Source organism: Lissotriton helveticus, chromosome 12 (genome assembly GCF_964261635.1).
Source record: "Lissotriton helveticus chromosome 12, aLisHel1.1, whole genome shotgun sequence".
NCBI lineage: Eukaryota > Metazoa > Chordata > Amphibia > Caudata > Salamandridae > Lissotriton > Lissotriton helveticus.
The window spans coordinates 553,487,874-553,511,338 of record NC_136073.1 but is presented as its reverse complement, the minus strand read 5'-3'; the positions used below and the strand labels follow the sequence as shown (position 1 = coordinate 553,511,338).

Here is a 23,465-nt window from a genome sequence, read left to right as displayed (position 1 = left end):
AAATCTTTATATAACAGTTCAGACGTCAGCCAAGAGCTGGGGCCACATCCAAATGAATCTCGTGCATGAATCCACTGCGACCATGATATATTTATAGTTACCGTCCCTTTGTAAGGGACCGCAGTGGTCCAGGTAAACACAGGCTAATGGTTTATCTGAGATTAGAAGGGGCGTCTGTGCTGGTCGTTTCACTGTTGATACCTTCATTCTTTGACATGTTTCACATTCTAGAACATAGTTCCTAGTTTGTCTTCTCATTTGTGGCCACCAGTATCTCTGTTTTAATAATGATACTGTGGCTGAAACGCCGGCATGTACAGAAGCAAGCCCTTCGTGTGCCGCTATAATGAGTCCTAACCTATATTCCATGTTTGGAATTGCCCTATCCCCCACTCCAGGGATTCGAGCAAATGGAACGTTATTCGCATCAGTTATGTACGAGTACTTTACTGGAAAGCCTTTCGGGAGTGTTTTTATTGCATTTTTTCCTGTAGCGCTGACAGACTGCAATATTTCGCTGTCTATTTTTGTTTTTGACCGGGTGATGGCAGCTACGGAAGCCGTTAGGACAGCTGACTTTGCTGCCTCATCAGCCAATGAATTCCCTACAACGTGAACGCCATCACGTTGATGACTCAGTGTATGTATCACGTGAGTCTTTTGTAGTTCCTTTTGTAAAAGAACTACTTGTTCCCAAAGCGTTTTATGCTTGATTGTGCCACCTCTTGCATCTTTAAAACCGTTCTGAACCCAGATCTGCAAGTATTCATTGTAAGACTGAACGCAATAATATGAATCGCACACTATGAGTGTGGGGAATTCGCGATCTGTATTTTCAAGCGCCATCTTAAATGCTAGTAGTTCAGCTCGCTGAGCTGTACAGTCTCCTAGGGATTGCGTTTTAGTGACCAGTGGTTTAAATTTTCCTTCGTGCCAGCGACCTTTAACAATCACGCACGCAGCACTGTAAGCTTGTTTACCCCCAACTGCGGGTTGTGCTGATCCGTCCGTATATATTATACAGCCGTAATGTTCTAGAGGCAGGATTTCGGTCGGCAGAGTACATTCAAATTCATATTGGAGAAATTCTTGTGTTTTTAAATTAGGATCAAATTCGTATACCACGTCTGTTGCAGCAAGAGAATTAACCCACTGTATCCATCTCGGATGTAATGCTTTAGCATTTGGAATGCTTGCCTTTGTTACCGCCTCTAGGGCTGGTATTGGTGTAACGATGATTACCTTGTGCTAGGGATCTTTCTTTCGCTACAGCAGTCTGTACCGCGGTTAGAATTGTTTCCGTTGGGCTAAATTTTATTTCAGTTTTTGTGTACAAATGTGATTTGTAAGCTATTGGTACCGTTTCTCCCTCATTAGAGGTTAGGTATGTGAATCCGCATCTTCCTGGGATGACCCGAATCACAAGGTTGCGTGTGTTATCGCGTGTTTGCAATTTTGTTTTAACTAACATGTCTGTTTGTAAAGATCTCAAAATTTCTGTGTGTTTTTGAGTCCAATTGATTCTTTTAAAATCTGGTCTTATTAAGTCATAGAGAGGTTTAACCCTCTCCGCGTAATTTATAATGTAAGTTCTTCCGAAATTCAGGAAACCTAGAATTGATTGTACGTTTTTCAGCGTTCTTGGTGCTTGGATTACAGCACATTTCTCTAGGAAATTGTCTGCCAGGCTTTTGCCTTCACTTGATAATTCATATCCTAAAAATAGGACAGTCAGATGGGCAATTCTTGACTTTTTGAAGTTGAATTTGTAACCCTCTGTTGCGAATCCAAGTATTATGGTGTTCACTCTTTTCAAGTGAGTATCCAAGTCATCATCTGTTAGATAGATGTCGTCGACATAAGATAATGCCTCATCATCATACATTTGTAGTAACTCTGTTACTCTCGCTGAGAATAATCCTGGGCTGTTCTTGAACCCCTGGGGCAAACGACAGAAATTTTTCTGCGAGCCATTTATTGAGAAAGCGGTCAAATATCTGCTTTCAGGTGCTATATTTTGACAAAAGAATCCATTAGAGATGTCTAATGTTGTTTTGTATTTTTTGCGCACTATGCTATTCATTAGTGCTGCACTGTGTGAGTTTTGTACTGCAAAGGTTTTGCAGCATGAGTTAAGGTGTCTGTAGTCCAAAACTAGACGATATGAATCATCTGGTTTGGAGACAGGAAACAAAGGATTGTTCATTTGTGTGGTGCATGTTTCAATCACCCCCTGGTATTCAAGTTGATCTAAGATCTCCCTGACCTGTTTTTTAGCTTCTTGCTTAATTGGGTACTGCCTTTGTGCAGTTGGTTGAGATTTTAACTGGATTTTGTGAGGAGGTGAGTCCTCATCCCATCCTACGTGGTTTTTATATAATGCAGGAGCTTGGGCTACTGCCCACTTTCTTGCACGTGTATATTTTTTATGTATTGGAATGTGATTTGAGAAGGCAGGCATAATCATTTCTTCGCCATGAGGGCACTCCCTGACAAACTCTGGTGGCCAGTCTTTTTCAGCTAAAAGTATGTCATAGCCTTTGGAGAGGTTATCCCAAAATAGACCCCTTATTTTCCTAGTCTTATCTCCCTCTATACGTAAAGTTATTTCATATATTTTATGGGGTTTGCTAACTCTGGTATCTGCAGTTTCCACCTGAATGTATTCATTCGTGTCCACTGTCTCCAGATGATTCATCAGGATCTTGCGAGCTATGCTCACTTCTGCTGTGCTGTCTAGCATTGTCTGAGCCCACTCTCCGTTTTTCAGCTGTGTCCTCAGGATCCTCGGCATGTTTGATTACTTTAATACTGGCTACCTTCTTCTTTGGAAATTGTAACTTTTTACTTTGATGAGCAGGTTCCTTGTCTTTGGACTTGACGTGCTCTTCCCTGTGTTCTGACCGTCCTCTTCTTTCCGATTTCTGCGAGGAAGTCTGAAAAGATCGAGATGGACGTGTATCAATATCTTGATATCTATCAGGTTTCTTCAAATTATCCCTATTTCTAAGGTTGTATTTTTTCTCAGAGGGCTCCCTCTGGGGAGACTTGTGTCCTTGGTCTGGAGATCTTTCTCTACGCCGAGGAGACCTTCCTCTGGACTGGAATTTTTTCTCTTTGGGAGTTGATTGTTTATTTCCATCCCAGCTCTTTTTTGGAGTGTTTAGATTATTTTTAATAAATACTTTTTCAGGATTTTCAGTTACTTGGGGTTTCACTGGTTTTCCACCCAAACTAACACTTCCTAGTTCTTTATAGGATTTTTCTATGATTCTGGCAAGTTCAAATGGTTGTTCTGCTATATCTGTTTCTTTCAACCTTTGGCGGATCGCCACAGTTGCTGCTTCCCCCTTTATGTTGGCTAGTAATATTGCCGAGACCTGTTTGAAGTCTTTCAGTAATTTCATACCAAGAGTTAAAGCAGGTTCTGGACCGTATTCATTTTGAATTTGTTTTAGCACCTCTGGTATTACCGCCATGGACGGAACACCATGTGTTTTTGTGTAAATGGAAGCAAAGACTGTACCCCCAAGTGTCACAGTCCTCCACATGTGGTGCGATCCCCATTGGAAGACAGATAGTCAGAATTCTGTGTTTCTCAGTAGCGGTAGTATCCGGAAATACTGCCTCTATTTGAGTGATTTTTTGTGCTAACCAGAATGGAATTTGTTCCCTTTTAATGGGTACTTCACCTAGACAGGACTGTATGTTCTGTGGTGTGATTTTATTTGTGTTCCCCTGATGAGGGGTCAGCTGTGGAATTTTAATAGCTGTTTGGACTTTTGAAGTCCGCATTACATATTGGACTAATTGTCTGTGTATTTTAATCAGTTGTTTTAACTGTGCTAAAAGTTCTGGTATTGACATTTTTTCAATGTCTGGATGTGGTGTGTAGCTGGCTAGAACCGGCCACGTTGCTCCTGGTCTACCTAGTGGACCGAGCCTGGTGATGTGATCATTATGTTTTAGGGCGCCATTAAACCAGAGCAGGTGCTCTTGGTATTTGAGTGGTATTTCCACCTCCTCGAAAGGAGTGTACTCATCCGGAGGTTCCTCTATCTTGTAATAGTGGAATTCCTTTGTTACAGCGTTTGCTGCTGGAAAGTTTATCCATGAATAGAATACCTCTGTCTGCCGATATTCATGTGCCTCAATTACGAATATGACTGTACCACCTCTCGATGTCAGTCCGTTTTCTATAAGTTTTAAGGTTATAGTTTTTCTTATGTTGACCGGGATGATTATTGCATCCGGGTCTTGCTGTAGGAGACTTCTGTCATCCGCTAGGAGTTGAGCTGCTATTCTAGCTGTCTCTCTTTCTTCTTCAGTGTCTGACATTTTACTGACAGGAAGGTTTTTTGTTGCAGATCAGGTTTCCACGGAAACAAAGATTAGGTGCACAATATTTTGGAACAGTGTATCCTCCAACGTTGAATAAACCAAAAACTATACATAGGAGTCTCCTCCTACTAAGTTTGGCGGATTTAACCTTTGACCCACTCCAGACGTCTTTGGAGTTGTTATGGGAGAAAGCGTCTGTGTGGAAAAGCACGACTGAGTTACTCTAATGCCTTGCGTTACATTTATCGCCTTACCAAACGTTGGGCGCCATGTAGTGTAGTTCCTATTATCCCAATAGGCTCTGCGCATTGGAATAATATCTTCAATAGTATAGACGTAGGACAGAGGTTAACTAGGTCTTCTACTGACGATATTAGACTTAAGTTTTGTGTGCCAGCTAGCTCAGAGTTCACTAGAAACTTTCTCGAATAGGCGAGGAGGAGTTTAACCTCCCTGGATAGACAAGAAGGGATTTAGTTTCTGACAACCATAGAACATGACAACTTTGCTCTCCCTAATCAAGAGTATATCTCTAGAGTCGTGTGAAAACAAAAGACAACTATCTTACTCAGTCAGTACGTGCATACTTAGTTCCACCAGATTGTAGAGAAAGAAGAGATGGGCGTGTTCAATAAAAGGTGTTATTTATTGATCAGTCTCTTTTTCTCATACAAGAGAAATGAATCGCTACAGTTGCAATACTTAAGGTTAAGTAAAGTGCATACAGTAAAAGCAGGATTATAAAATAATACTGTAAAAGCATTGATATGGTTTCTTAGCCATATGATACTTTAAAATGGATAAAAGATATACATACATACATATATACATTGACTAATCGTACTCAACTGGTGCTTCTAACTATGCCTACCCCGGTGTACCTGACCTAAGCCTAATACGTGGGAGGGAGTAAGTAAGTAGCAGTTTAAGTTAAGTTTGTTTGCCAAGAATCTGTCTCAAGAATTCTCTGTAAGGGGTTAGTCAGTTCAGTACCTGGGATTTAGAAGGCAGGAGGGCTGGTATTTCTTTCTCAGGACTCGGTATCCCAGTTACCCGCGAAGGTAAGCCGGAAACACCGGAGGCTGGATTTCTAGGCAGGAGAAAAGACAGCGTCTCTCTCAGCGCGTCAAAAAGGGAGGGGCAGCGTCTGTGGGCTTCCTGCATCAGCTGGGCTCTCTGGCAAGTAGCGCTGCTCCAAGCTCATCACCACCGTGTGTTTGCTTAGGGCAGCGTTGGTATATTTATACCTGAAAGGTGCCGTTGTTTGACGTAAGGATGGACATAATACGTCAGTAAGGATGTCATAAGAACTGGTCGTTCTTGCATTCTTTACAGGAGTTCTCGAACGAAATCAAAACAATAACTACGGGGGATTTCCCAGGTCTGCTGGAGGTTTGGTTTGTTTTGAGAACTCGGTGTGCTTTCTAGGGGGCTGGAGGAATAGGGCTTGCTTAATGTGACAGCATGCGCTATGACTTAATCTGAAAACGGGATTCTGTGCCGTTGTATTAGTGATTTATTAACCGGACAAGGGTCAGAAATAGGAGTATCGATATAGGTACCTAGATAAACACACTACAGTTCTCTCCAGCATAATGTCAATGGTGGGTACTTTGCCTGGGACACTAACCGGGCAGGTAGCTTTATGTTTGCCCATAATGAATAAGTAGAGTAGCACTAACCCAAGAGTCAAGGTATAGCATCAGCTGTTATAGACCACAAAAGAGGGGGGGGGGGGTTGTCAGCTCAGCCTCCGCCAAGCTCTGACAGGCGCTCTTGGCATTAGTCTTTGTTCAGGGCATGCGCCATCCTGCGGGTCTCTCCACAGGAGCCCCTCCTCCTGACTGCAGGCTGAAGGATGTCAGGGAGATGGCTGCTGGGGGATGTAGTCCCGCCCCAGTGGTACTAGCAGCAACAATAAACGTGTCCCAAGACACAAGTCTCTCCATGTGCTTTAATAGCGCCTGATACTCCACAAAAGACCCTCCTCCTGACTGCAGGCTCAAGAATGTCCGGGAGATGGCCACTTGGGGTATGTAGTCCCACCCCAGCAGAACTAGCAGCAACAACAAACGCATCCCCTAAGCACCGAAAGTTATTTTTTTACAGTAGAAAACCCCTGTAAAAATGTCTTTTGGCTAGGGAACGGTTGGAAAATTATGGTTTTTGTGGGAAAAATCTCCCGCAAAAATGTTCTTTTTTGTGGAAGTATTTTCCCTCACACCCCCCTTTTTTATAGCTATATGACTACTTCCCCTGGCAATGCTGAACAAAGTAAATAAATATGCCATCTTTCTGAAGTTAAAATGTTGAGTACTTTGTAAAGTTACATGTGTGAACAAACCTAATAGGTTATTACGACGCAAGTCATTACAATGCAGCCATTATGTTGGGAGTCACTACCTTTGCTAAGCAATTTCCTGTGTAAGTTTTTTTTAGACATCCATATATATTTCTATATAAATAATGATACCCCATTTGTGGTGAGCAGATTTAGAGTGCTTGTGGGATTGGATAGTGTTCAATATAAAGGAGCTGCTCTCCACCTAAAACGTGGGAACTACCCAGGGTTCCAACTCTGAAAGGGCATGGTATTAACTTATACTAGGTGCCCCCTTGTTTATGGATAAAGCTGTGCCTCACTCACTAGCTCTAATAAGAGCGAAACATGTGCCACGGGCAGGTTTTATTTATTTCAGGTTGCCATGGATAGTATTTTACCAATCCAAAGAGGTAATACTGTGCCTTGAATGATAAAATGCTTTTGTCATGTATCAGCTTGGTGTGAATGGCACTTGCTAATCCTATTTTTAAAGAACTTGTTGCAAAAATGCAAAAGGTTTTGTCACGTTTGCAGTTCAGTGAAGATGGAACTGTGCTAATCCTATGCTTAAAAGTTCTGCTAGAAACAGACATTTGAGGTTAGCAGATTTAGGGTGTTGATTGTGTTTGCAGAGTGTTCCATATAAAGAAGCTGCTTTATATTAGATTGAATTGTTTATGAACTTTTATTGATTTGTTTTTACTATTAATGTTAATAGTAGGCAGAGATTTAAAAAACACCCCCTAGTATCTAATTTTAAATTAATTAGATTCAACATTTAAATAAACTATATATATTTTAAGAGACGAAAAAATTATGTATAATTCTTTTTTAAAACTATTTTTATTGTTTTCCTTTAACTACAAAGGCACTCAAACACATATTATATCTGTATTATTATTCTATAGTGCAACTCAATGAAATGTCCTTTCATGTTTTGTGCTTTTTTTCACTCGTGTGGAATTGGCAAACAAGGGGGTGACGGCTGCTCCTCGTTAAGGCCAAACAGTCGGTCATCAATATTTTAAAAATCAGTGATATAGCTTTTTCCCCGAGTGGTTCTGTCGACACTCTAATTTCTAGTTAGTATATGCCCTGTGTATCCTTGAATTCCCCTTTATATTTTCCTAGTGTGTATAGTCTTCCTTTGTTAGTTCAAATGATCTCTTCAAATTTGTCCCTCCCATCTCTCCCATCTTTGAGGTTCCTATTTGATCCCATTTCCTTAAAGTCCACCTACCATTCTTTCATCATAACTGTCATACATGCCAACATTTTAGAAGAGGAAAGTGGGAGATGTTAAAAGGACAATCTGGAGAATGCCTTTCGCTCATTGAATTCAGCTGAAGCAGAGACAATTTCAGGTGGGAGACGCCCAAGAGAAAGTAATTTTTGGCTTCCAAAATCGAGATTCACCCACCTGAATGGGATCTTCTAGCATGTATTACTGTTCCACAGTGGAGACTCCCTAGTGAGGAACCCTTTCCTCACAATCGTCTGTATGGCTGCAGCCCATGCTAATTCCACCATGCGTGTTGGTTGTGGCAATTATTCTGGTGGGTTTTTACTATGAATCAGTGCAGGGAATCACTTGCTTCCCTTTATTTTCTGATATACTAGGAACTCTAGCTCCTCTGTGGTGCAAACATCCAGTCGTTTAGTGGTACCAAATGGGCAGCCCGTTAATATTTTTTAATCTCCATCAACACTATTTTGTAGTTTTGCCAGTGATATACTTGGTGTGCTCCAGCTCCTTAATAGTGGTCGCAACAAATGCTCCATCTGGAGAAAGACTCCAAATGACACACAGAAGAGAATATTCAGGAATAAAAACAGAAATCTTGGCAAGGTCCTCATGTTATGCTCTGCTGCTGTCCCAAGCAGGGACAATAGAAGACTTCTCCAGTGCATCAAGTTTGTTTTGATTAATTCTACCCCCCTTTGTATGTTCTGTGTATATCTTTCACAGTAGTCTCTAGTAATGAAGTCCCGCCGCTATCTGAAGCCTTTTCTATTGAGCTGTGTGGAACAGTGCCATGTTAGTTCAGATGTCTATGGTGCTAGGGGATATAATGTTGATTTGGATCAGTTCATCCTGTTTCCAGAATAATCCCCATAAATACGCAATATGTGTAGTATTCTATTATTCATGTCCACTGGGTCTGCAGCATTCAATACTATATCACCCACATGAAGTGAAATTCTAGAGTACCCAGTCAACTTCCCATTTCAGACCTCTGACCTGGGCATCCCCTCTTAGCTAACAAGCTAGTGATTCGATAGTCAAAGCGAAAAAAGGGGTACAGTGGACATCCCTGTCAGGTGCCATGACGAAGTGTGATTCACCCCTACATTGTCTTGTCAACCTTTATACTTGCGTTTAGAAAATACATGTATAGAGCGGAGTAATACAGGTCCCTGGTCCATCTTTCACAGAATTGGTAGCATGAAGTCCCTTTCAATCAAGTCAAATGCTTTCTCCACAACCAATGCTAGGAGCACTGCTGGGTTAAACCTTCTGATAATGCATTTTAGGATCATGTACAGTTGGCAGAGGTTATATCTTGCTGCCCTCCCAGGCACAAATCCTGATTGATCAAGATGTACCAATATATATAATCTATTTGCCTATATCATGGTTTCTACATTTAGCAATTATATTAGACTGTATAATTTGTGTTTGTAAGGTGGCTGACTGGCTTTTCTAATTAGGTGGTGGTGTGGCCATTCTCAAGTCTGGGGTTACATGCTCCGTCTTTTTGGCTTCTTTATACAATACCAACAGATGGTTAGCGATATTTGCAGCTATTCATATGAACAGTTTTGCTGGTAGTCTGTTGGGCCCGCATTCTTTCTCTGTCTGCATTTGGGTTGTATCCAAGGCTATTTCTTTAGCCCCATTTCCCTTCTCTAGTAGTATTGGGTGTTCTATCCTGAGACTTGTCATAGGTAGGTCTCTCACAAGTACCTCTAGTTCTCCTTTACCATAATGTTATTGAGATTTGTACATATTTCTGAATAACTTACAAAACTGGAAGCAATTTCATTATCACTCCTTTTTTAGGTCTCGCCTATGCAGCGCGCATGCGCTGATTAGGAATTAGACCTTTAGAAATCGTTTTGGCCTTTCAACCAAAAACGTGCACGCATTGCATTGCTTTCGATGGCAATGCATGAACGTTTGGCAATTCCCTTGCGGAAGCGAGTTTTGGCAACATATGTATGTAATTAACTTCCAAACTGATGTTGACTAAGGCTCGCTCCTGCAAGGGAATCGCTGTGTGTTCTCTCGCACTCCCCCAACCCCTCCCACTTGTTAAACCAGTACTGTTTCACTTTTGCGGTCCCGGGGCCGCATTCGTTTTTCAGCGCTTGTTCGAGGTCCAGCTGTTTAAGCTTCACAGGGATGTCATTCATGTGCGCAGCGAAGGATCGGACCCCGAGTCAGTGCTAGAATTCCTGAGTGACTGCCCGAGGCTCAGACTCCTGAGTCGCCCTGACAACCGATTAGGCAAATAGGTCTTGATGTCCTGGTGTGCTGGCTGCTTCGCCACTGAGTGCTCGGAGTGCCCACTCTACGTAGCTGCTGGAACATGACAACTTTTATCTCCTTCCGCCTGTGACAGCAGCAGGCCTGCAGCACCATGTCCCATTTATGCGCCGAGGATGAGTTATGGTGGGTGAGTACATATATGTGAGTACAGAGATGTATGTGAGTGTGGGGGTCCAGATGTAAATGTAAATGTATGGGACTTGTAAAGCGCACAGCTACCCGTAAGCGTCCCGGCGCTGAAGACCGCTGGGGAACCCGTCCTGGCTTTCCCTGTGAGATGGTCCCTTCTGGGTGTCTCCAAGGTGAAACCAGGCATCCTCGGCGTCTGTGGGGGGCTGTTGTAGAGATGAGGCAAGCTTAATGCCCAGAGTTGCCGAGTGTGATCCCTGGTTAGAGAAGGCACCGAGGCGAGAATTATCGAGTCCGCTGACCCTGGTCCACGACCCTGCCGCGTCGGGAATTGAACCCTGGTCCCGGGCCGTTCTCTGCTTCTGGGTCTGCCGCCTCTAAACAGTGAGCCACACCACTCCACTATTGTGAAATGTGACTTTAGATGTATGGGAGTTCAAAGCGCTTATCTGCTCTACCAGAGAGGCCTGTGCTGTCTGTGGGCCGCTTAGAAGCAGTACAGGACTTTACTTTTCTGAAATTGGAGATTTTTAAAATGACGTCATAATTACGGCGGTTTCCTAAATCAAGCCGAGTGCATTCAGAAAGGGTTGCGGGTATCACTGGTCTTGTGTGTTTGTACTTGTGCTTATAGCTTGCACTTTGCACTCTGTGCTATACATTCTGCGTTAGGGAAGCTCCTTAATATTTCTATTAGGTGTCAGCTTCAGGGCACTCCTGTTGGTGACACCCAATGACTGCTAAAGACATGAAAATAACTTTTTCAGAGTATGGGGCGTCGTACGGTAGCAGTGAAAATTTTCACAACTTGACGCTTGCACTGATTTAGGGCACCTGTTAATTGTATCTAAAGCGTGAGGAAACCTTTAAACAGAAACCACAACGATTTGCTTTGCCAAATGTTTATTTATAGTGTATCTGTTGCCTGTTTACCCTTTGAAGAGATCTCTGGCTCTGCTTGTGCATTCGTTTTTGATTTTAAGTAGCTCATATTACCTCCTGACGAGGCGCTGAAAGCCACATCGAACACTGGCCTTGCTAGCCTCTGAATTAGATTGCTTCCCCCTGTGATCTTACCAAATATTTTGATTTATGGCGCCCATTTGTATCCCATGTCAGGCAAAATTGTGGATTTAGCTCTCTTTTTGCACTGTGCTGTACAGGGCACCTCTGCTCAACCGCAGCATTTCTCCACAGCACCCGCTGCCTGACCCCGGCCGGGCCTGCCCACTTCCGTCCACACGTGCTCGTAAAACAGCGGAAAAAAGCCACTCCTGGAAAAACAGATGTTGCAGCTGTGCCGGGAGAAGCTCAGCTCCTTTGAGGGATGTCTGGCACTCTGTGTGCCTTCTGACCGTAGCGTTCTACAGTTGTGGAATGTGGGATCAATAACAAATCCGAAACCGGGGTGAGGAAAGTGTGAACCAAACTGAATTCACAGACATATATTTAGTAACTTCTTGTAAGAGATAGCCAGGGTTTTAAGTGGGATGAAAAAAATGTGTCAGGATTCGCCTCTCTAAAAATGGCGTGGCTTATGCAATCAAAGGCGTGGCTTAACATGTAAACCATGTTTCCCTAATTCCCATTCCCGTAGTGTGCCATAGAGCACAGACCAGTATTTTGGTTCCTATCTTAGCTTCTCTTATTGCATCCAGATATGTAACTCAACAACTGACATACACTCAAAAACAGCCTGAACTATTGGCTTTGTTAGTGGTTGTTAGCTGTTTAAGATAAATCAGTAACAACATTAATAATTATTGAAAATGTTTCGATTCTGAAACAGTGAATTAAACATTACTGAGGCCTCTCTACAAGGGGTAGTGGTCTTTAAAGTGTCTCAGTCATTCCTTGTATGTTCCCTTTATTTTTGACATGTATGCCCTTTTTATATCCACATCTCATTCATCTGTATATTTTACGGGAAACATCCTTTACAACGCAACTTTTACCACGCAGTGCCTTTACGACGCAACTTTTACAACGCAAACCATTACAATGCATTGCGCGGGGGCGCTCTAGGATAGGGAATAGGTTTAATGTACTATCCAACACCTTCCCTACTATCCACGGGGACTGGAGTTGGAATAGTAAATTAAACTATTCACTATCCAGCGCCCCAAAGCACTATGCGTTGTAATGGTATGCGTTGTAAAACTTGCGATGTAAAAGCATGCGTGGTAAAAGCATGCGTTGTAATGTCGTACATCCATATTTTACACCTCCTCTCTTTCCTCTTGAGCACCCTCTTTTCATTCTCGCCTGAATGCACTTCCTCGCTTCTGTTTCACTCCACCACCCGCAAACACACAACGCACCAATACACCCGTGAGCACCGAATTTTCTTTACTTTTGCCGTGCCAACATTTTAACAATTGTATACTGACTTCATTTTTTTTTTGTTGATTTTTTTGTTTGAATATTTTTTATTAACATTTCTTAAACAATGGCAATTGTATACAGTATACAGAGTGATATAAAGCAGTTGAAAAACGTCTAGTAGATATTAGTCTACAGTTATAATCACTTCGCACTGGCTTTATGAGTATGTCATCCAGCAATCAGTTGCCCATAACTTTCCGGAGAGTGAATGCATGTCACATGGGTGCCACAGAGTGACGGATGTGGGCGCGTATGGCCTGTCTCCTACCATTGTATGTATGTGGCGATATCCGTGGCCGGTAGTAGCATACCGAAGGGCATGGTAAAGAACTGAGTAGTGGGTCTGTGTTTGTGCTTCAGTGTGATGTGCCTCCCGGGTATGTACTGCTGCCCATACACTGCGTGTTATACCTGTCCTATAGCAGTTGTGAGGGTACTGAGCGTCCGTGGATGCGCAGTGACCAATATCTCATTCGTAAGAAAAGGAGCTCTATCAACAGTGATAGCGCTCTGGTTGTAACTACGGTACCATCATGCAAACAATAGGGCGAGATGATTCCGTGGAGAAGGGGGGGGAGGTTGAAATATATCATTCTATAGGTAGAGGAGGCGAGGAAAAGGGAAACGTGAACTAAAGGGGGGTCCAAAAAACAGCGAAAGTGGGATGCGTTCGCTAGTGCCAGTTGTAGTTGTGCGCAGGGGGTGCCCTTATGTGGGCGCGGAGGGGGCCAGTAATCAGCGGTAGAGACGCCGCCCACGTCCAGCCCGTGGGACAGGGCGGTCACCCGGGGTGGGGGGAGGGGGCGAGGGAGGGGGAGAGGGAGGGGAGAGAGAGACAGCGCAGCCGGCCTCGCGCCCCTGGGGAGCACCCACGTCTGTGTGTGTTGGACCCTTAATCAGGAGTCGCCGCATTCCCTTCCGTCTTTGTCATCAGTTAGGTGTGCATGTCTCTCCGCGCCAATAGGCACAAGGTGAGAGGGAGGCGCGCAGGGTTTCTGTTTATTCCCATGGCTGCGGACTATTCCGGCAGTGTGTCTAAATTAAGTGATCCCTTGTGCTTGACTAGCCTGTCGGAAGGATTTCAGCGCGGCCTCCCAGAGGTGCGCAATCAGGAATTTTCTTAGTCCCATAGTTTCCTCTCTGCGCAACACCGTTCCCTCCGCCACCGCCCAGTTAGTGAATGAGGTGTACCAGTGTTGGACATGCGGGGGTTCGCTGTGCTTCCAGCGCTTCGTGAGTAGACGTTTGGCTGTGACAAGGTCCAGGTCCCAGAATCGTGCCGACACCTTGTTCAGTTTGGTCCTTTTGTAAAGTCCCAAAATACAACCCTCCCAGGTGTGTGGTATGTCAATCTCTGTGCACTGTGTCAGCAGTGATGTGATCATGTCCCTGTATGTCTGGATGTTGGGACATAGCCAGAGCATATGTAACAGGTCTGCTCCAATTAGGGAACAGCGCTGGCACGCAGCGTTAGTGACTGAGAAGTATCTGTTGATCCTGTCAGGTGTCAGGTACGCGCGGTGCAAGATATAGAACTGTATAACTTTGAAACGGGAGTTGCGCGGGACATTGACTGGGCTTAGCAGCACCATTGCCCATTCTTTGTCCGTCCAGGCCCGCCCCCTGTCCGTCTCCCATTTGTCCCTTAATTGTCGGGTGGATTGTTGTGCGTGTTCCTGTAGGGCGCGTGCCAGCCAGTGTACCACGTGAGTGCCATTGCCCATGACATGCAGGTATTGCATGAGCTGATGCATTGGCAGCTCCTCGGTAATATCGCCCCAGGCGTTCGTTAGCGTCTGTACCATGGAGGCGTGGGTCAGAAATTGACCAGCTGGTAAGCCTGTGTCCGTTGTGAGCGTGGCAAAGGTTAGCAAAGTGCCATCGGCATAGAGGTCCCCCAATGTCTCATTGTATACTGACTTCATATACATTTGCACAGAATGACAATTGCAACTGGAACCCGTGACCATAGCTCTGCGCTCTGTAGAGAGGCAGAGGATTGGATGATCATGTACTCTGAACACCTTTATGACCGACTGACAGGCACCATGAGAAACTTGCAATGCAGCCTCAACTCCAGAACTCCCCGTCGTGGCCCTTTATAAACAACTAGAGGTAACTCAGTCCAAAATGTATAATAATAATATCCTGTAAGAAAAGAAATACAGAAATACAACATCTTAGAAACAGCGAACACTTAGGGACTGGAAGGTGAAGTAAAACTTGAAATATAAACAGAAACGAAATTGCTGACATGGACTACCTTATCCTTTTTTACGTTCATTGTTCAAAAATTCTGTTTCAAAGTCTGTTTTTAATTTTCTATTGGGTCTGAGGCCCTGAAAGACCTATCCCACATAAAGCCCTGGAAATAGCGCTTTTTATAGCTGAGGTAAGGCAATAAGTTAGGGCGCCACCAACAAATTATAAGAAAATGTAGAAAAATAGGCTCTTATTTACCAAACAATTCAATTCAATTTATTTTTATTATGATTTGGAATTCCATGGAATTCCACATAAAATACAGAATAAAAACAATTACACCTATCGATACAATATAATTAGCCTCGTAAATCTGGTTTACTAAAAAACATCAGTTGTTAAGATACAAAAATTAAAACCTCATTTTCACTAAATTTCAACTGCGAGGGTAAGTAATCAAATACGTCACATTGAAGGGCAAAAGTATCATATCAATCGGCTTTTAGTTTAAGAATCATCGGTTATCAGCAAAGACAAACATTTCGAAAGACAATGGGTGTTAAAGTTTTCATTTTTTTGTTATGAGATGAACTTGTCAAGAAGAGAATCAAAAAAAAAAGCAGCAATTATTTTCAACAGTACTAACTAAAGTGCTAATGCATTAATTAAAGTGCAAATGTTTTACTAATACTTTATAATGCAACACACATAGTTAATTAACATTCCCACCAATATGATCTGAAGCAGTAAGGGTTGAATGGTGTTATTATTTTTAACGGTCTAACAAAGTGCCAATAGTGCTTCAATAAAATACTGATACAAAAAATGATTACACACAATATTTTTTAAAATATCTACAATTCACCCATACCCATTCATTTTTCTTTTAATGAACATTTAAAAATTCTTTAAAAAAGCAGAACATTTTAAAACACATCAGTTCGGATGGGGGGAACATGAGAAAATTGCAGGCCTGTTCTGCCGTTGCAATATTATACTGTAAAAAACCATGCCTTAAATATTTACGGCGAATTAGGTGGAGTGCTGGACACACTATCAGGACATGATTAAGGTCTTGTACACCGCCATTGCATAGATTACAGCGTCTTTCATTTTTGGGGATAACCTCCCAAGCACCTGTCACAATCCTCAAAGGAAGCATGTTCAATTTCAATAATAAGAGCACGCGGCGTGCTCCATGATACAGGTTCCAAAATACATATGGCTGAGGTTTTTTGACATTAAAGCTCCCCATAATGCAATCTAGCCTTCTATTTACCAAACAGGGTTCACTCTAGTGGCAAAATGCTATTTTCCCAGTAGCACAGAAAATCCTTGCCCCCTTCCTGCTGCCGGTTTATTGTAGGGTTTCATAAAAGGAGTGCCTGTAAGAGAGGTACATACTCAAAGTCAGTGTATTGTCTGCCTTCCCGGCTGTCTCCTTTAGTAATGTTCTGTGTTTTTGTACACATGGCCAGGCTGGCTACGCTAGACACAAGCCCTTGGCTGGAAAACCAACACGAGAGCCCTTATAGCAGCATACATGGTGCGCCGTCGGAGCTCAGAAAAAACAGGATTTATAGCGATGTGTGATCTTGGACAAATTACACCATCTCCCCTGTCCGTAAGGTCGCACATCTGTAAAAAAAAAAAAACATATTTGCTGTGCAATAGGTGTTGCATTTAAATGCGAGACCTATGGCACTGGAATGCCGGCCGCCATTGTCCCGGCTGCTTATTGCTGGCACGATGTGCTTTGCTTACATTCAAACACGTCGTGTCTGCAGTAAGAGAAAGTCAATAAAGTAAATAGTGCTCATAGACTAAAATGAAGGCAGTATTGTGCAGCTGCATTAGCACTGTCTGAACGGGGGAGAGGCAGCATCATGTGTCTGCTGTGGAGTGCGAGGCCTGCCGTAAATAAAAATAAAACAAGCATTGGCATAGGCAATAGGTCTCGCTTTTGGAACCTTATAACTATTTACTTATGCAGCACAATATCCTTGGTGCAACAACATCAACTGTTGCATGGCTAAACACTTATAAGGTCCCAAAGGTGAGACCTATTGGCTATGCCAATGCTTGTTCCATTTGTATCTGTTATTTTGTGGATCCATCACCAGAGGCGCAACTAGAGCCAAATTTCGGTGGTGAGGGGGGGCTAAGAAAAAATTTCAGGGGGAGTTGAATCTTTACTCAATAGGCAGAGTGGAACTGCAGCGGCTCTTAAAACGAGTGAAACAACAGCAAGGCCTCATTAACATGCAAATGGTCTTTTGAAGACCTGTGAAGTGCTCGAGTGCAGCTGTGTTTGTGCCCGGGAAGCTGCTGTCTCATCCCGGGCTGCCACACACGAGTAGATTTGCTTTATACTCCACCTTGAATATATGGGGCTGTTAACATACTTATATTTTCTTGCCTTCGTTTTCTGCTTGTGCTTTATATGTTGATCATTTTACTATCCGGTGTCTGCATAGTTCATGGGATTTCTCATTATATAACTACATTATTTATACTTTTTTTAAAATGCATTAAACATGATTAAAAACATTTAATTCGGGGGAGGAGCCTAGCCAGCGAGCGTGATGGTCGCCTTTTAGCTCGGCTCCGTCGGCCCTCCGGCTAACCCCGAATATCCTGCATCTTATCCTGTGCTGAGACGATACATCATTACAGAAATTGAAATATTGCGATTTGTTTCAACTCACCGTTCTGTCCGGAAACCTCTGTGTGCTGTGGATCCGCGGCTGTACCCTCGAGAAGATTGAGGCCTCCGGGAGATCGAGACCGGGACCTCGCCTGCGGGATCCGACCGGCGATGCTGAGATTGCAGGCCCCGGTCGAGAGAGTGAACCGCCGGTGAGAGCCGTTGTGCGTGTACCCCGGTGATCCTGTACCGGCCCCGCTTTGCAGACCGTGCGGCTGGAGGGGAGCGAGGTGTGTTGGGGACTGACTGTGTGAAGGGGTCCCTTCGCCTTGTCCTGCCTGGCGGCCCCAGGCCTCCGCGCTCGGCTCTCGCTCGTGGGACCTGCCGCGGATGGCAGGAGGCCCCCCCCCCACTGCCGAATATCTACCCTTTCTGTGCCAGTGAGGCCATTGTTGGGATCCCTCCGGAGATCTGTAAAGCCTTACATTTGTGGACTGCTTTGGGGGCCGCGGTGGAGTGCGGGGCGGCGAAACTCACAAGATGGCTACCGACATCGTAGGGAGTGTTTCGCCTTGCACCGACGACCTTTGCTGGCCGTGCTGCACGGGGGCCTGGGCATGTGCTCGCGAGCCCACGCTCGGTGATATCCTGTATGCCTTGAGGTCTTTGTATGCCGTCTTGGCCCCCGGTGCCTCTACTGACTCACTGCGGTCCGCCGCCATTTTGGGCCGACGCTCCTTCATGCACCCTTCCCGTCAGGCTGCCCCCATTGCTCTTCCCCCTCCGGCTGCTCCGAGGGTTGGTACCGCTGCTCTGCAGTTGCTGTGTGTACCGGTGGCTCTTGATTCTCCTGTTTTTCAATATCCGGAACTCGAGGACTTAAAAGTGACGAGGAGGCCTGCTTCTTCCTGGGGGACTGGCAACAGTGGTGAACGGTGGTTTGCCTCCACAGCGATAACTTCGCGCTTCAATCCTGGAGGGCTACTTTCGCATTGTCAAATTGCGAGACTGAACTCCTGCTCATCTTTGCCTGCGCTGCTGTCGCTGCTGCAATTGACTTGTCTCATTGATCTCCTGTATTCCATTAGTTTGTTTAATGTCTCTCGACTACGCCATTGTTGTGCTGCTCGTTGGCACTATGATCAAACTGTACTGGGTGGCCCGCTCCAAACAGTCCTTTATTGGGTTGGTTCTGTGGTTCGGAAAGGCTGGGGGTGAGATACACAATATTGACAGACTGATGGTCTACACTTCCGTGGCGCTTGGATTGCGTTCTTGATATTGTGAGACGTATACACTGTTTCCCCCCCCGTTTCCCCCCCCCCGTGGATACCTGACATATGTGATGGTGTTGCATTGACCTTATCGTTTAATATTTTCTGGTTGGGGGAGGGTCGCAGCCGGGCGTGTTTGTTCGTATCTCTTGGCTCCTCCCTCTCACTCTCATTTTACTTTATCTTTCGTTATATTTCTTATTCTTCTATTTTTCTCTCTCTTCTATATTTCGGGTTTAGATACTGGGTGACAGGCACGCTGCTAGGGGGGTAGGCCGTAGCCAACTGCAGGGGTGCGGGGTGGGGGGTGGGGAGGGGGGATTATTTTTCCTCTTTTGTTTCTATGGCCCTTTTTCTTCGCTCTATTGGTTTTCCTTTTGCTTTTGCTTTTTCTGCGTCTGGGATCAGTTCATTGTGTTGATCTTTGAGCTCTCATTGCTTTGTCGTACTTTATGCCTGAGCTGTTGTTGCACTGTAGATAAGACCTGGGCGGGCATCTAATTAGTATTCATAGTGATTGTATGCATGTATATCCTGACTCTTTGATAATGTACTCATGCTTTAATTGTGGTTCTCTTACATTTTGTAAGAATTCTTGTCTGGCCCGCCCGTTCTATGGCTATCTTTTACGGCTCGGCACCTGGTCCCCACCTTTCTTTATATTATATTGCAGCTTTTTATGTTTTTGATTTCATCCTGCTTACGATAAAATTAAACCTTATTTTTCCTGTAATGTACTCGTTATATGCCATGATGTCCTGACTTTGATTTGCTGCCGTGCCCCTGGGATTTTCGGCTGAATAGCGGTGTTCACTTTTACGTCAATAAAGGTTTTAAAAAAAAAACAAACATTTAATTCAACTTTTACATTTGTTAAAGTTTAAAGGTTTTTGAATTATTTAAATACATAACTCATAACTATGTTTACTAAAAATGAAATACAAATGTAAGGGGGTTATTTTTTAATTATTGTTAAAAATATACATTAAGGAGGTGGCATAGCCTATATAAAGAGTTACACCTGCAATTATATGATACCTGAAAAAAATATGACCACGTCACCCTTGTACTAATGGAAAGCTACTGGTTCCCCTTGCTGTCCTACAGATCTTCATAGCCAGCTGCATAATTTATAAAGCCCTCACAATCAACACCCCTATATCTGGCCGACAAGTACACCATCTCCAGTGGCTCCAGGCACACCTGCATCCAGGACACAGTCAGACTTAATTGTTAAAAGGGGACAAATCCCTCTCAATCTATGCAACCATGATCTGGAGCAAAAGTGCCCCTTGGAGCCCCCACCAACCCTGCCACAATTTAACAAAGAACAGAAGGCGCACACATATTTGAAGACCACTGCTTCACAATGAGGTAACATACTACTCCTGCTCCCAACACACAGCTACCTCTCCAATAACTCATTGCCTTTGCCACTGTACAGCATTCAACTCCCGTTTGGCTAGGTTCATGCTACACAAAAACCACATACAGACAACTTTATTTTACTGGGTTGCAGTATGAGCATCCGTCCTCTCAAAGAACATTGGTCTCCTACATTTGTCAGCTGTTGCTGTGAGTGGTGGAGCACTGGGCTATTTCAGTAGTGTTGAGATTGGCTACTGGCTCTAGGTTCTAGAGGCTTTGCATGGGAAGAAATAAGAAGAGGTCTGAGACCCCAGTGCATCATACCCAAGGGAGAGGGTTCACATCACTGTGCCATGAGATAGAATTTGAAACCGGTTGTAGACAGTCCTTCATTTCTAGTCAAATCCTATTCCAAGATATCGATCATGTCTTTTCAGATTTGGTACCAAGAAATATGTTACTGGTGGGACAGTTCAAAGTTCTTGAATATAGATGCAAGTCCAGATCAGTGAGGGGTACAACAATATAGTGCCATAAGGCTGAGCACACAATATGAGGGAGATGGTAGAGTGTGCTGACTTGCATCTACCACACTATTTGAATCTATCCGGTCTAGTGCATCTCTGTGGCCTGGTGTGGCCAGTGCAAGTTAGGCGAGATAAATAAATCTAGCCAGGGGATACCCTCCTTTTTCTGAAGGTCTGGGATTTCCAACAGCAACTGACACTGGCTAGTTGTGTACACTGCTAAAGGAGAGGATTTCATTGTTGAGACATTGCCTATTGAGTGGAACCATCATGCACAAGCAAAGAGGGACTCAGAAGCCAAGTAGCCATAATCTGCACTCCTGAGTGCCATGCAACCACTGACTATGAAGGGGAAGGCCTATGTCTTTTCCTGTGGTAAGAGCTGTGCACAGACGTGTTCCTGCAGAAACTCCGCTCTGTGCTACTCTGAGTTCAGGCAACCACTATCCATACTCTTTGCTGCCTCACCTAATAACAAGCAGCATACCGTGCCCTAAGGGGCCCATTCCCATTTGCGAGTGGGGTGTCACCAATTTTGAGAAGCTGGTAACCTAGCAATGATTTGCAACTGCAAGTGGTGTTGCAAACTATTAGCTCACAGCATTAGAAATCGCAGATTTGAAGGGATGCCTAAACATGCGCCTTTCAATTTGCTATATGGTATGAATTAACACATCTTTTTGGCTATTTAATAACACCATACCTATTCACAATTAGGGTTTTGAACATACCCAAAGGCTATTGTGAAGTTGCAAAGACTTCACTTTTGAGAATTGGAGTAATTGTTACCCCAAAATAGCTTTGAACATAAGGTCCTTATCCAACCTAAGCTCACCAAGGCAAGTATTTTTTTTAAGTAGCTACAAAAAAATAGCTAAATGGAATTACACCAAATTTTGCAGGCAGTTAGAATTGTGACCATAAAGCATGATTTTAACTATTTGATGGAATCCTTTTGAGCTGTTTGAGAAATTGGCTTTTCAAGAGTTGCTCTGGGTAGTCTTAAGAGGTTAAAATGTATAGCTCGACTGTTGGTGTACAGAACATGCCCTTTTGGAAGACTGACTGCCATATTTAGAGATCACCATTAGGTATGAGTAGATCTCTGTGCTTTCAGAGGAGCTTTCGCCACAGTGGCTCCTGTGAAGCAACCGCGCCTTTGCTGATCGGCCACCATGTATAATTCTGCTGTTCAGGAAACGTTTTTTAACTTTTCCTAAACAAACTCCAAAAGTATAGTTAGTTTTCTGAAAAACAATAAATAAAATACCCTCACAGAATGGGAATTTTCTTTCAGGGTGTGCCGGTCATTTTATTGCTTTCCTGTTTAGACCCACCAGTATTCTCCAGTGGTCCCAAACAAGAAAAAAAGTCATTCAGAACGTCCCCCCTAAATGGGGTCAACAGTCAGAGGTATTTAGACTAACAGCTCGTTGTCTGCGAGGCCATTGGTCTGTGGTTTCCCCCTGCAGAGTCAGAGGAGGCCCTGCCAGCAGAAACATGACGATTCACCCAGGACCGGCCTTAGGTATGTGCAAGCTGTGCACCTGCACAGGGCCGCCAAACCCCAGGGGCCGCCACACCAATATATATCCTTAATATATTAATCCTCTGAGGATGGATACATATTTGCGTGGCGGCCCCAGTGGCAGGGATTTGGCGGCATCCGGCTCTGTTCCACTTTGAAACACCCTGACCCCCCCCCCTCTTCACCGCCCCGCCCGGACCCCCTCTTCCCGGGCCCCCTACCTACGCTCCCTGCCCAGGGCCGCCATGAGCCTAGAGCCGCCCCTGATTCACCTGATGTCCGACTTGAACCAGGAATCTGGCGGACAAGGTCATCCACTCCTTTTAGGATGCAGGACCCTGTCCACCAAACTATAAATCACACGGTTTGTCTTTCTGACTGCATTAGCCATTTTGTGTCAGTCATATGCTTCACATTTTTTAAGTCCCTCTCACTCCAAAGATTGTGTTGCAAGACATTGAAGGCAGACCACTCTCGGAAAACAATGTGATGTAATGTAGTAGTAGTAGTAGTTCATCTTTATTTCAGTTCTTTAGACCATAAAACATATAACGTAATCTGTTTTTTTATCTTTAGGTGTCGAAGGTATTGTGCAAGCATACTCGACATGCTTGCCACATGTCCGCTTTTATGGACCAACAAACTTCTCGCCAATCGTTAACCACGTAGCTCGATTTGCTGCCCAGGCAATTCAGCAGGAGGCTGCAGCAGTAAGTTGAAAACAATGCTATACACTGCTTTTTATATATTCAAATTCTGGTTAACCTACACTCCTCTAATATGTTATACTCATTAATCAACGTGTAAAGTATGCAGTTCTGAAGTCAATAAAGGCTAATAATGTTTGGTACTGCAATGTGGTATGTGGGCACTTAGAATCTAGTTTTGCACATGTACCTATATTGAGGCAATACTGATCACCAGTGTATTCGTTACCATAGGACACTTGACTGTTTCTTTAGCAGTGGGTCTGAGGCTGTAGAACAAGGTATTTTTGCTTAGACTTGCTCCAAAGACCTCTATCACTTTTTTACACATGCCATGTGGACACACCTGTTTGCCATTATAATATCCTCTTTTTCTCTCAACATCTACTTCTCATTTTGGTTCTCTTCAAGCAAAGCATCAGAATGGAGGGGCAGATAGAAATAGAGATCCAGAATGCTAAGCCAAAATGTTGACTTGTTC

At 43.9% G+C, this 23,465-nt stretch overlaps 1 protein-coding gene across 1 annotated transcript in view; it reads left to right on the top strand.

The window, feature by feature from the left end:
* CPNE2 (copine 2) overlaps positions 1–23,465 on the top strand; it is a 917,381-nt gene that overhangs the window by 791,011 nt on the left and 102,905 nt on the right. Inside the window, exon 14 of the mRNA XM_078671428.1 lies at positions 22,854–22,987. Coding sequence (XP_078527554.1) covers positions 22,854–22,987 — 134 coding nt within the window. The remainder of the gene's footprint in view (positions 1–22,853; positions 22,988–23,465) is intronic.